This window comes from Ambystoma mexicanum, chromosome 3p (assembly GCF_040938575.1).
Source record: "Ambystoma mexicanum isolate Mex_15411 chromosome 3p, UKY_AmexF1_1, whole genome shotgun sequence".
NCBI classification, from domain to species: Eukaryota; Metazoa; Chordata; class Amphibia; order Caudata; family Ambystomatidae; genus Ambystoma; species Ambystoma mexicanum.
Window position 1 is genome coordinate 854,661,266 of NC_090925.1, and position 14,805 is coordinate 854,676,070.

At 43.9% G+C, this 14,805-nt stretch overlaps 1 protein-coding gene across 3 annotated transcripts in view; it reads left to right on the forward strand.

The window, feature by feature from the left end:
* Positions 1–14,805, forward strand: part of LOC138580996 (enolase-phosphatase E1-like) — a 324,354-nt gene that overhangs the window by 70,391 nt on the left and 239,158 nt on the right. Inside the window, exon 3 of one of the 3 annotated variants that reach the window (XM_069651990.1) lies at positions 10,395–10,534. The exons of the other annotated variants lie outside the window; for them this stretch is intronic. Within the exon in view, the coding sequence (XP_069508091.1) occupies positions 10,395–10,534 (140 nt within the window). The remainder of the gene's footprint in view (positions 1–10,394; positions 10,535–14,805) is intronic. 3 annotated transcript variants of the gene reach the window in all.

Here is a 14,805-nt window from a genome sequence, read left to right on the forward strand (position 1 = left end):
CATCTTCTGTTGGGAGAAGGGCAGCGGCAGCAGCTACTGCTCTGAGACATTTGGTAAAGGCAGAGGCTAATGGGTGTAACTGAGATAAAATAGGCTAGAGGGCATTGTAGGTCCTGTGCTTCTGTGTGAGTACGCCTAAGGCATACCCCTCTTTCTCATCACAGAACAGGGTGAATGATTTAGAGTAGTCCGAAAGGCCGAAAGGACGAGGACGGGGCAATGGAAAGTGCAGTCTTGATCTTGATAAGGCTGTGGAAGCGTCAGGAGACCATGTGCATTGTTAGACTGGGAGTCATGTAGCATCATTTGCATAGGTATCACCGTAGAGGCATAATCAAGGATCCAGGGGCAGCAAAAATTGTTCATTCCTAAAAAAGCCACGCAACTGTCTTTAAGTGGCGGGCATGGGACATTGTAAGATGCAGGACACACGAGACTGGTCAAGGTTCCCAGTGCTATGGCAAATGTCATGTCCTAGGTAACGGAAAGTGGATAGGCACAGCTGCTGCCTTTTTCACTTTGTGACCTTTTGCTGCTAGGGCACTGAGGAGCACTTCGGAGTCGGCGAGGGAGGCCTGAAAGGAAGGTGATGCTAACGGTAGGTCATCCATGTATTAGAGCATACTGGAGCCCCTCGGGGAAGATGAAATCCTGGGGGTCGTGGCGCAGAATCTTGGAGAAGAGAGATGGGGAGTCAATAAAGCCCATTGGAAGGGATCTGTAGGTGAGCTGACGTCCCTTGTAAGTGAATGCAAAGAGATACTGAGAGTCATGGTGAATGGGAACAGAGAATCAGGCAGAGGCAAGGTCAATGCAAGTGAAAAATTGGGTGCGGGCGGGATGCAGGAGAGAATGGTCAGGGTGTCCGGGACCACCGGATGTGATGGTATTACTGCCTTATTAAGGGCGTGCAAATCGTGAGCAAAACAAAATTTGCCTGTGCACTTTTTTTCAATTCGGAGCGCCAGAGTATTGCAAGGGCTAGTAGTGTAGTAGAGGATGCCCTGATCAATGAGGGAAGAGATGACAGGCTTGATACCTTCCTCTGCTCGCGAGGATATTCTGTACTGGGGCACACGCGGGAAAAGGGACCTCTGGATTGAGAGTGATGCAAACTGGTTTAGCAGAGAGAATGTGTCCTGCTTCACTGGCATGTGCTGCCCAGAGGGCAACTTGCACTGAGTCAATAAGGTGTTGTACCTCTGTAGCTTGAGCGGGTGTGAGGAGTGAAGGAGGCTCTGTTGCTGGAGGAGAAACAAACCTTCAGCTTGCCTTGATTGTGGAACCTCTAGATAAATACCAAGAGGCGAGCAATAAATGGTGCAATGCATTTTGCATAGCAAATCAATACCCATCAGATTTTCAGGTGAGCAAGGGCTCAGCAGAAAGGCGCGATATTCAGTGATGGGACCAATAGAAACTGACAATTAATTTGATACGCGGTGTGGAATAGTGGTACAAGATATCCCAACACCATTGACCATTTCCTTTGAAACATCAACATTTGGAAACTCTGGTCGCAGCGTGGAGCGCCGGGCACCTGTGTCAATTAAACAATTCACCTTTTTTCCTTGGATGTCACATTTGAGATAAGGGCCAGGCCGGCTAGCAAAGCATCAGACTGAACGGCAGGGTCCCTCTGGCAATGTCATTATTGACCATGGGAGATATGCATGTCCTAGTATCCCCACTAGGAGCAGGCGGAGAGGGTAGTGGCAGGTGTAGAGGGTAGAAATTAGAATTGTCAGGAGGAATTAAATCATTGCGAGGAGTAGAGGGACCATATTGCCGTGGTCTGGCAGGTTTGGTAGAGCATTGTTAGATGAGATGACCTGTATGCTTACAATATCTGCAGAAAGGTTGGCCCGGTTGGGTTTGCTGGGCAGGCAAAAATGGGTGTGTAAAAGTCTGTGGCTTGTGGCCCTGGTGAAAAGCAGGAGGCGCTGGTTAGGCGTATGCTTGGCGTGGGGTACCTGGGCGTCCCCGCCCCCCCTTCTCCCTCGAGGCAGTCTTGTTGAGCATGTTGTATCTGCAAAGCCATGAGATGGGTAGCACCATCTTGCACCTGGTGTTTGACTTTGTCAAAGAAATGTTGAGCTGCTTGCAGTGCTTTTTCAATAGATTCAGCTTGCCACCCAATCTGAACATGTTGAATATTGTTTGAAATTTCAGCAAGGGGACCAGGCACAAAATGAGAAACTAATGCAGGTTTAGCTTTTTCCCCAGTGTTTGCAATACCAGAGTATTTAGTGAAAGTCAGTCAATCTAGATAGGCAGGTGGAGGGTGGCGATCTTTGACCAGTCAGATTTGACATGGTATTTCTCTTTGAGGTCGATTAGCAGCAATAGCCTAACCTTCCGCCAGTGTGTCAGGCCATTGCAGTTTGTCCATAATTTGTTTTGTATAGAGTGACTTGGAGCACAGCTTTTATGAGTTGTTTAAGGTCACCAACGGTGGGATCATAACAGGCAATCACTGTGCTCAAATGTTCCAGGAAAGCAGTGGGGTTGGCTGGCAACGTGGAGAATTGTTGCGCTATATGATATGTCAGTGCCGTTTCATGGAGTTTGAATTTTCGTAGGTACACCATCAGTATTGCCCTGAGGGTAGGTGCGCTTAGGCATAAGGGTAGTGGCAGCAGTACAGGATGTTGAGGCGTCCATAGTGTTTAATGAGGGTGGCTCAGACATGGATAAATGTGATAATTGAATATCTTGCCTGGTAAGTTGGCCTGGCCTGGAGTTAAAGTGTAAGAGTTGGACAGTGCCTGTAAGTCCTCAATGTATTTTTGGTAGTCAGACATGCGCCTGTAGAACTAGGGGATTTGGAGAGTGGGGGTGGAGGGGTGGAGGGGGGGGGGGAATAGGCAGGGCAGTGGAGGTAGATTGAGGTGGGAACTGACTCAGTTGGGAGCGAGTACAGGGTGGTGTGTAGGTAGAGGCCGCTGGCGGCAGAAGTGTAGGCAGGGTAGGGGGAGGAGATAAGTCTCCTTGAGGAGTGGACGGAGAGGTCGTAGTGGGAGAGGAAGGTGGGACGGCTGAGGATTCAGGCCGGGGGCAGAGTGTGACGGGTGGGTGGCTGGGCTGGCATGTCCGCTCGCTGTGGCGTTAGTGGATGGTGGGTCCCCCTGATGCGGAGTAGGTGGTTTGCGAGCACTCCAGAGAGACGAAAAAGGAGATTGTTTTGTCTGTGGCGCTGTAGGTGCTTCTGAACAGGGAGTGTTTAACAGTGTCTGCAGAAACACTTGGGTAAAGGCCTGTTCTGTGAGTGTTTTTACTGTTTGGCTGGTGTTCCAATTCCTTCTCTAGCTTAGCCTGAAATAAGCTGACCAATGACCATCAGACATCTTGGACTTCTTGAACTTTCTATGTTCCAAAGCCTTGTGCAAGACAACAAGATGATCCATTTGAAATGAGCCCTCGAGTGGCCACTGAGACTCCTTTTTTGAACTAGAGTCAAACGTGTCCACTCTTTCAAATATTTACAGGTGAATACCCCATATGTTGAAAACATGAAGGCATCGATCCCTATTGCAGGTGTAAGTGGTGTGGATAGCTCAGAGTCCATCGCTGAGTCTAGCCATTAAAAGAGTGGGGAGACAAAAGGACACAAAAGGAGCTGGGCCTGCAGGCAGTGCAGGTCAAGAGGGGTGATGCTAACAACCTCCCTGCAGTTGGCATATATCGGTGGAGACGGCGTAAAGACAAACCGGAGAGGTGGTACATGAGGGGAGACTGGAGCCAGCAAGGATTGATGGAGGGTGCGGAATATAAATATAAAGTAAGACACAATATGTACAAGAGGAACCGCATTAGGTGTCCATCAATAACATTGGGCACTTCAAATGGCCAAGTTCCATCAGCATCGCCGCTTTAGTTGAAACAAAAACACAGATAAAGATCGCAAGGCTCGGAGTGTTGTAGCAGATAAAGCAATGAAGGGGGGGGAGGGCCGTCATGACCATGTGTAGTTATGATCACATTTCTTGTGGCCAATCGAGGCCTCGCCCGAGCATACAAGAAAGCTATGTAGGTATGTCTGTGCACCAAGTTGTCTGAGCCTGGTGGTGAATAGTAGAAAGTGATCTTGAACATGCCCACAATAAATCAAGACATAAAACGCAAGTCAATTTATCAACCAAAAAATCACACAAGTAACCCCAAGGGAATATGTAAATTCCCTAAACAAGGATTGTCTGCAGGCATAAAATTAAAGATGTCTGGCATATGCCAAGGATGTGTGGTAATGGTGTAGCACGGCAACCACTTTTACGGCAAAGGCAAGCCACGGTGCAGAGAACAAACACAAGGCAACACAGTCAGCTGGAATGCACAATAATTTTTATTTTATTTTAAAATGCATTTGGTTTACATCTTAAACCTTACATTTATGATTCACATCAGTTTACATTGTCCTCTTAAAAAAGAATACTTTGACTTTACTATTCTTCTTTGCTACTACTGCTTTCCAACATAATAGTTTCCCAGAAGTGAACTATGGTAGCGACCATCGCTATTTCCCATCAAGATTTGACTTCATCTTTCTTCTTTTTCCATTTCTACCGGGGCACTAAAATATTTATCGTCTTTTTTGATTCAGTGCCTCACATTCCATAATTACATGGTATAGAGTTTCTGTTTTTTCCAATATTAGACAGAATCTGCAGTCGCTATTTGCACTTTTGTTTTGACTCCATTTCCCGTGGACTTCTCTTGTTGGAAGTAGGTTCAGTCTTAATCTTAAAAACATATCTCTGATTCTTCTATCTGAATATAGTTTTAGGTAATGAGGTAGTTCGTTAAGTGTTCGTGCCTCTCCATTGCACTTTAGGGTCAGTTTATATCGGTCTTTCTGCTCTTGTGTCTCAATCCAATCGGTTCGACTCAACTTCTTTTTTGCGTTTTGTGGCATCTTTGTCAATGTCTCTAATGCAATTCCTTTTTGTTGCATACACTCATTGTCACTTCTTTCCATTTATTTAATATTGTATCATTAACGTGTAAGTGTGAGGTTCTTAATATTTCCAAAGTCGGTATGATTTCTTCACTGTTCAATTTTCTGAATAGGTCTAATATTTTCCATTCTATTATTGATTCCAGCGATTGGAGGCCCAGCTCATAACGGATACGGGCCATCGGCATATTTTGAGGTAGGCCTAATCCTTTCCGCCAGTAAATCGCCTCCAGTTTTGTCCATATGGATCGTTCGAGATTGATCATAGTTTCAGCACTGTACGCAAGGATCGCTGTCACCTTTTGCTTGTAAAATGTTACAGCTGGTTTAAGGGAAAATTTCCCAAATTTCTTATGGATTGACAGACCCTGTCGTGCAAGTGCCCGGGTTTTAGACTTTAACTGTTCTGCCCATGGAGCTTCTGTAAGAGATTAATTGATCCATATTCCTAGATATTTATAGGTTATAACCTGGATCAATTTTTTGTCCTGTAGATAATAAGTGAAGGCTTTGTTCCCTTTTGATTTCTTATTTGTCAGGTACATGATTTTAGTTTTCTTGATGTTTATTGTAAGTTCGTTTTTTTTCCATGTATTCTTGAGTTTTGTTGAGTGCTGTTTGTAATCCGCACTGTGTTTTTGCCAATAAAATTATGTCATCTGCGTAGATCAAACATGGTACTGCAGTTGCATTTAATTTCGGCGGAATAATGCTCGGTGTACTTATAGATGCTTCGAAATCTGACGTGAAAAGGCTTAACAGTGCTGCAGCCAGAGGACACCCTTGCTTTAGGCCATGCCAGGTATTGATTTGATTTGTTATTATGCCATCTGATGTCAATCTCACTTGTATTTTTGTATTAGTATACAAGAGTTTTATTGGTTCAAGGATGTTGCTAGGACTTCTCCATTGTTTAAGTTTGTTCCAAAGCAAGTCTCTATTGATTTTATCGTAGGCAAGGCTCAGATCGATATACGCTACTATTATTTCTGTTTTTTTTCTTTCAGCTTCATGTTTCATCAGGTTTAGGATTGTCAGGTTTATATTTGTGCCGACATTACGTACAAATCCTGTTTGGCAAACTGCCAGATGGTTTGTTTGTTTTGCCCAAATATTTAATCTTGTCAAGGTTAGCAAAGATTTTCCCCAGAGGGTCCAGGAGAGCTAATGGGTGGTTGGCTCTTTAGATGATCCTTGTTTATATATTGGTATTAATGTTGCAATTTTCCAGGAATCGGGAACACTTTTAGTACGGTTAATCAAATCTATGATTTTGCCACAGAATTGGGCCCAAACTTCAGGGTTTTGTTTTAATGTGGCATTTGACATTATTGTGTTGATAATTTCAGTAATATAGTTTACATTCCATGTCCTTTCCATGCGTTGCTGGCATTTGTTCACTGCTGTGGGTCTTTCTTCGTAAAGTTCTGTAAAGTGCTTTACCCACGCTGTTTCTGGGACATCCACTATCATTGCATCCTCTGTGTTTTTATTTGGTTTCAATAGTTCCCATAATCGTCTGGTATTAGTTTTTTAGGGAATCCATCATGGTTTCGGCATTTTCTTGGTCTTGCATCATTTTTGCATTTTTAAGCCAGTTTTCCAGTTTTTACATTTTTGTTTTGCTTGGCCAATAATTTTTTTTTTGGTCTGAGGGGATTCCTTTTGGGATCTTTTAATAATAGATTTTTTTTCATGTTTCTTTTCTGCAATAGCTTTGTTATATGTATACTTTCGTTCTGGCTTTAAGTGGTTATCAATCTCTGATTCAGTTGGAATTGGTTAGTTAACCATCCATAATTAATTTTACTGAAATCTTCTTTCTTTGAATTCTTTAATGTTTCTGTGATTTCACTTAGTCTGTTTTGCGGAATCCTCAATCGATTCATTCTATTTCATAGAGACAGACTAAGTATATTTATTTTGAGGCGTTCGCCTATATTAATTTCCCATGAGCGCTTTAGTATGTAATGGTCGCTATGCTCACTGAATAGATTCTTGGCTTCGATTTTAGTTTGAGTAATTCCTTTACTGGTGTAAATGTAGTCGATGATTGACTTGGTTTTCCCTCGTGACCATGTCGGTACAGGTGTATTTGTTGATACATTAAATGCGTCCCATCTTTCCAAATTTCTATTGCGTGTCTGTTATCCATCTTCTTGCTCTATGTTCGAGCAACTGGTCGCCTATTATTTCTCCATTGTCGTCGAATAGGTGCAGGTTGAAATCGCAACATATAATAAATTCAACATCTTGATGTTTCTGTGAGATGTTATCGATCTTAGTAATATAGAATCTATTGGTGATGTTTAAATATTGAGCCCTGGTTGTCATGTTATTGCTCCATGGTTGTGTCATCGCTTTCATCTTGACTAAAGTATTTTGTGCCCAATTACCTATATTCTGGTATTCGGTAATTTCTATTGTCAGGTCTTGTCTGATTAAGGTAATGAGTCCTGCTGATGGTCTTCCTGCTTTGTTGTTAATTGCAGGATTCGTATATATGAGGAATCCTTCTCATACAGGGGGATCAGTTAGCCATGTATCCTGTAAACATATCATATTTGCTGCGTTCAGCTCTGGTTGTTCCATTTGGAAAAGATGCGAATGTCCCCTTGTATTCCATGAGCAAAGTGTTACTGTTTGTTCGATGTTTTCTGTTCGTTGTTATTGCCTCGGTTTTTCTGTCTCTTGCCTACTCGATTCAATACTAATTTCTCGTCAAAAGGGGGATTTTTCATAATTCCATCTATTAGGTATTTTGTCTGTATGTTGTCTGGGATTCATTCTTTTTTGATCATCCTTGTGCCAGCTTTCCTCCACTTTTTCTTTCTTTCCTTCGTTATCATTGTATACATGCTTGCAGCACTACTGATGTCGGAGTACGTTCTGGTGTGCTTTTGCTGAGTCGTATTGAGGATTTCTTCAGTCTCATTGCCCAGTCTGTCTTCATTTGACACTCTGAATCCACAGGATTCAAGTTCTTTGGCACATGATATTAAGCTCTGCAATTCGCATGAACAACAGTATATCCAGATTTTGTCCAATCTTTGTTCATCTCTAAACTCTATTAATTTCAGATCTTTTGACTAACATTTTCAATATTGGGATTGCCTTGAAAAGGCGTAATAGATTGGTTCTATTCATCACAATGTTGGCCTCTTTTTCTGAATTTCCTTCCAACTTCAATCTGATTACTCTTTCTTTGTAGTAAGGGTCTACAAATTGTGGTTGCTCTAGGTGAGGTCTTTCTTCATTCCTATTTTGTTTCTTATTCCGGTCAGATCGTTCATGGCTATATTTGCTTGTTTCTTCAAGCTATTGGTCCTGTCCTGTTCTGATCTCTCTAGTCTTGTCATGTTCAGAGTACTATTTCCAGAATAAAAATCTTCATCTGAAATTTCTTCACAGGATAGTTCAATCGATACATATGATCCTGTAATGGTTTCCTCGTAACAGTCGATTACAATCATTGAGGAATTATTTGTCTGTACTTCTTGTTGCTCGATTCCAATATTTTCTTTATTTTGAGCACTCTCTGATTCATGTGTTGAATATGTGGAGAGGTTCATCAGGGATTCAATGTTTCCTTCTTCACTCGTTGGGGGACTTATGGACTGAGTATTTGAGCCTACTCTTATTATTTCCTGGGTTTGGGTGGACTCTTCTATTCCTCCAGTTCCAGTGGCTCTCTTTTATTGCAGGGTCAGCTGTGCTCATTTCTTTGTTTTTGGGGCTGGGTTTTTTTGGCGGTTTCTTTGGCGCTCTGGGCTAGATTCCTGAGGAATGCTCTAGAGCCTCTTTGTTGTTTTTTGGTCAGTTTTTTTGCCGCTGTCGTTTTCGCTTTGTTTGAATTGTTCTGTGGCTGTTGTTCAAATATGCTATAATTCTGATTCCCTTGCGCTGTCTTAGTGTGATGTTCTATATTATGTGTAGTTGGTTCCAGAGTCCGATTTGTAGGCTTTTTACTTATTTTATTCCGTAGCTCTTCCGGTGTCAAATCGATCAAGAGAATGTCATTATCTCTATCCACACCTTCAATGTGGTGCTTCTCAGTCATGGTCTGTGCGCTATCCCCTCTTGTCTTGGCAGGGCAAGCCTTTGGTACTTCATTTATATGACAGTTCTCCTTTTGATTTTTTCCTTCAGTGTTATTCCTCGTCAGTGATGTCTTTGTAAACGAGATTAAGGCTTCCATAAGCGTTGCTTTATCCATTCTGTCTTGTCTTGCTATCTCTGCAAGACGTTGTTGCCATATATAACTATTTTCCGCTTCTATGCTAAGCCTTTCTTGTATTTTGTGTATGAGTTGTTCTAAACTCTTTTGTTTGGTATATATGGAGCTAAGTAACGTGGTATGTTCTTTAGTTGTTTCATTGCCTGCTTCTTGTAGTTTTATGTAGGGTATCATTGTTTGGGTCGTTACGGCAATCAGCATATTCTGTAAATCCAGCATTGATGTAGAAACTGACTCCTGTTGCTTTACTGGCTTAGATGCACAGTCGCAGACTGGTTCTTCCGTTTTATGGGCTGTTTTCTTATGTGTTTCCATATTTGTTATTTGCGTCTTATTTCCTGTTGTATTACTTAAATCAGAATAGTGTGACAAGTTATTGGTTTCGTTGCTTGATTCCATCATTCTTTCAGGTAAATTAGCTTGTTTTTTGTTTTCCCTATTCATTTGTTGTAATTCCATAAGTGCTTCAATTTCCGTTAAATCCAGCGATAGGCGTTCCAGTCGACATTGGCTGATTGGTGCAGTCTTTTACAAATCGCTCCGATTTGGTCGCTCTTTGGTAGTAGAATTTCCATTGTTTTACCTTGATGGCTTTTTCTTTCTGCGATGGTAGAGTGAAGTCACATTTACTAATATCGCTTCCTTGTGTTGTTACTTTTGAATTGTCATTTTGCTCAGTAAGTGCTTCAGGCTCTCTAATTTGTATGTGTTCTGACTTTGTATCTTGATCCTTTCCTCTTTGCCACTGAGGATTATTCTTTTCTCCAGTATTTGTTGCGTTATTGTTTGGCCCTTTGTTGCAATGTTGGTCTAAACTTTTTTGGGTTGCTTCACATTTCTGTGTAGCACATAGTTTATCTTTTATGGGCAGCAACGGGTCATCATTTTTTCCTTTCTTGTTGTTATTTTCTTCCTTATCGGGTGCTCTCTCTTTAAATGGTGGGCAGTCTGGTACTTCTAGCTGACACAGACTGTGCCCCTCCTCCGTTACACTGCTGTTACTTTCATCTTGTTTCATCTGATTTTCCGACATTAATTTTGTTTTTAACCTAGTATTTCTCTGTGACAATTGTTGAGTTATTGGTGCTTTGGTTTCTTCTGCTGAATTCGTCATTATTTGTTGTTTTGGCTTTGGTTTTGCTGGGAGGATCTTTCACTTGCTCTGTTCCTCTCTGCTCTCTCTCCCCGTTCTCCTTCTATTAGGTGACAGTTCCGCGATCCACAATCCACCGTCAGCTCGCCGCAGGCACCGCTCGCGTCCCACGCCTCCTCTCCAGCACATGTGCCCGCTCTCCCCGCGAGCAAGTCTGCGCTGCGAACAACTTCGGCAGCCTCTGCACCAGGTAATGGCGGGGGGGTGTGTTGTAATTTTCTGTATATGTGTGAGGGTCAAAGGACCATGTCCCGCAGTCCCCCCACACAGTTCTCCTCAGATTAAATGGTCTATGCAGTGTCTTGGTTGCAAGATACGGTGGCGCCCGCTTTTATTAAGCAGATTCTTTGTATGTTGGGCAGTTAGATTTAGATGGAGTACGGTAAATCTATGCCGTTCTATTTGTTCGAATATACTTTATTCAAGGCTTCTCAGTTTTGCCACAAGGGGATCAAAGGACGTATTCCCGCAGACCCCCACGCTGCTCCCTCTCAATGACTTTCCTGGCTTCAGCTGGCGTAATGTTTAAGATTATGCACAATAATCTTACAGCGACGGCATGCTGAGAAAGAACTCTTATAGACAACCAGGGGCAAATGCATCGGAACTCGAGGCCAATCCTGGGGGGCCACACCTGGACCCCTAATCTGTACACCCACCTCGGTCACAAATCGTGGTTATGTGGCGGCACACAACCATGGGTGCAGTGACTCTGAAACTCGCTCAATCTGCAGACAGTAGCATGTCCCAATAGTTTGCAAACCAGAAATAAACCATGTCACACAGGGGACGTAGGTCTGAATCTCAAGAAAACGGAATGAGGATCAACACTTCACCTTTAACCCTTTAACTGCCATGGGTCCCTCTTACCCCCCCTTTGCCAAGGCCTTTATTGGTCATTTCGATATGTCGCCATTCAATGCCTTGTAACTTTTTTGTTATATGAGCTATCTGGGCCAAATTGGGTCATTTGGTTCCCCACATGTAGACGGTCATAACGCCACGTAGGAATCCTAGGTTGCTTTATGGGGGTGAGAGAAAAGAACAAAAAAGGGGAAAGTTGTTTTTTCTTTTTAAAAAATGCCAATAAAATGATGTACAAAGAAGCCTGTGGTTTTTTTCCTTGTAAGAGCTAGGAACAAATGGTTTGCTGTACTATCCCCAATTTCCTGGCTTTCAAGAAAAGGTTGAGTGGAAATGAAAAAAGGTAGGTGATTTTTGGCCATTTTTGCCGATTGGACATGCGTGGACGGAATGGAAGAAAAAGGTAGGAAAGCCGAATTGGAGGACTGAAAGGCATACATTTCTGAAAGGTAGACAACATTCCAATTTTAGGAAGGGGTGATTTGCGAATGTCAGGCAACAACTAGGGGGGAAAATTCCATAGTTTGGGGAAAAAGTGGGAAAATGACAGAAAAAAAGGTATGTTGTGGACATGGTTGGCCTGGTACGGCAATGGCTTCTATGAATTTTGAGAAAAACAATGCTCCGCTACATTCCCCCGACTCTTGCAGTTAGGAAATCACCAATTTTGTGTAGTGTTTCACAAAACAAGCAGTACCCCAAGCCAAAAACTGAGCCATGGTACATAGGAGTTTTATGCTTACGGCCTGAACAGACGTACTTGGCATGTGTAAATCAGGAAAACCAATGTGGTGAGGAAGGGGAAGCATACATATTTGTGAAAGAGCACAGGCAGACCTTTTCAAGGGTAGGTGATTTGTGCAGGTTACAAAAGTGTATGGTGCCTAAAGCAGTGACTAAATGAAGGCCACTTTTGGGAAATTAAAGGGTTTAGTGACAAAGGGCAGCAGCAAATGGGTCGAAACGTTATGAAAACCACGCAAACACAAATGTCATACCTTCCCACAGGTGTTCCGACGAAAATGGTACCTCACATGTGTGGGTGCAGCTACCTGGGCGCCAAGGGGAAAGCCGAAAACGCGGCTAACCCAAAGTCTTTACAGACAGCACAATTTGTGGAATTCTGCTGAAGCGCACACCATACAGATATGGGCCTAGGGTGTCCAATCCACCAAGGAAAACGGCAAATCGGCCCAGAATTTATTACCAAGAACCGTGGCAAAGTCCAATTTTGGGGGGGAAAAACAAAATTTCCACACGTTTCACTGCTGCTCACCCACCGAAATACACTGCCAACAACACATGGCTTACTGTCCCGCATTCCCACAGCTGTCCCAATGAGAGCCAGACCTAGTTTGCGCGGGTGTCCTACCTGAGAGACAATGGGCAAATCATTCGTACAGTAAGTTCTCTTTAGTGTGCGCAGTAAAGAGTAATGTGCTGTCAGTAAGCCCATTCACATCCACCTTTGCTCACACTTCTCATACATACAGGTCACAATGCAGACGGACAGGCAAAGTGGGTTTAAGCACAAGGAGGAACCTCCTTGTGTAGCACAAGGAGGATTGTCCTTGTGAGCAGTGATGCCACGGCAAGGCGCCCACCGTATCACAGGCCATTCGTACCCCTTTCATGTCTGCAGTCAGTAGGCATCCATTTCAGCAGTCGCACCGCTACCAAATCACTTGCGCCAGAGCAAGCGTATCAACACACTTACACCATGTGGACATCTGCTCATAATGTAACTGTGTCTCTAGCAATATCTTGTACACCATTTTGCAGCCATTGCATATGAACTGCCTGCATTCAAATATCATGTGGCTGCTTTCGAATTTGGATACTGATGGCAAGTGCACATTGGCTAACTTGGCTACCTGCCCTACAGGCGCCGTCTTTCACACCAACTTTGAGTATGGCCATAGCAACTATGTGGAAACATTCATATGTGCAACCTTACCCACACAAAATACGCACCCTGTAACATGGCAATCATTTCTGCAGTGCTGGGAAAGTGCAATCACAGAAATGATATCTGCATGTTCTACATAGCTTTACCTCATTCACACACCAATCGTATCCAATTCATTCCTACAGAAGACATGTCACTTACACCACACATAACCTTAGTTGAAGTAAAACAATAAAGAAGGCAGGGTGTTGCGAGGTACGCAAGATACCGCTGCCATACAGATGGTGCCCAAGTAACAACTTTCATGACACTTAGGACTCAAGGGAGGGAGCCAAAGTGGCGTGTACATGTTGCGTGCAAGACACCCTTTGAGTGGAGGGAACCTGAATGGTGTTCCGGTCGTCTCCAACGCACCCCTCGAGTAGAGGAGCAGGGCTGTTTTTTTTGCATGCCAAACCTTAGGTGGAAGTAGCCGGAATCGCGTTCCTTTCCAATGTATGCCTGAAGCGGAGGGAGCTTCACTGACATTTTTTTCCTACAACAGGCCCGAAGTGGAGCAAGCTACACTATCGTGCCTTGCCAAGACACCCCAAAGGGGAGTGAACCAGAGTGGTGTTCCCTTCTTCTCCAAGGCATGCCTCAAGTGGAGCTGGAGTGGCATTCATTTACAAGATGCGCCTGAATTGGAAGGAGCATGAATTGCGTTACTTTGCAAGTCACACCTCGAGCAGAGGGAGCTAGACTGACGTTTCCTTCTGAGGCAGACCGGAAGTGAAAGGTACCGGGGTGGTGTCCCTTTCCCAGGCAGACCTCAAGTGGAAGTCAAAAACAAAGAGGTGATGGCTGGAAGGTTTAGACTGAGTCTTCACCATTGGCATTGCTCTGGCTAACCCTCCAGACCATCATTCTTCAACTGCCAAGCCATTACAGAAGGGGAAAGACCATATCCAAATCAGGCTTGGTCCCACCCCAAAAGGGGCAGTCCAGCCGGAACTGCTAGGTCACATCCATCTGCACGAGACCACAAGCATCCCCAAACATGTTTCGGCCTCAAGTGGAGGGAGCAGGACAAGCACTGCTTGCCAAAGTACACCAAAGGGGAGTAAACCAGAGTGGTGTCCCCTTCTTCTCCAAGGCACGCCTCAAGTGGAGGGAGCTGGAGTGGCATTCCTTTCCAAGATGCGCCTGAATTGCACGGAGCATGCATTGCGTTACTTTGCAAGTCACACCTCGCACAGAGGGAGCTAGACTGTTTCCTTCTGAGGCAGATCTGAAGTGAAAAGTACCGGGGTGGTATGCCTTTCCAAGGCAGGTTTCAAGTGTAGGGAGCATGACTAGCATTGCTTGCCAAAGCACACCAAAGGGGAATGACCCACAATGGAGTTGCTTTCTTGTGCATGGCACGCCTCGAGTGGAGGGATCCGTAATGAATATTCTTTTGCAGGCACGCTTCAAATGGAAGGAGCCTGATTTGCGTTCCTTTGCAAGTCACGCCTTGAGCTGAGGGATCTAGACTGATGTTTATTTTGTAGGCAGGCCTCAAGGGAAAGCTACGGCTGTAGTGTGCCTTTCCAAGCCAGGCCTCAAGTGGAGGAAGCAGGACTAGCAATGCTTGTGAAGGCACTTCAAGTGAGGTGAGTTGACATCCTGTTGCATTTTCATTGAAGGTACACCTCCAGTGCAGGGAA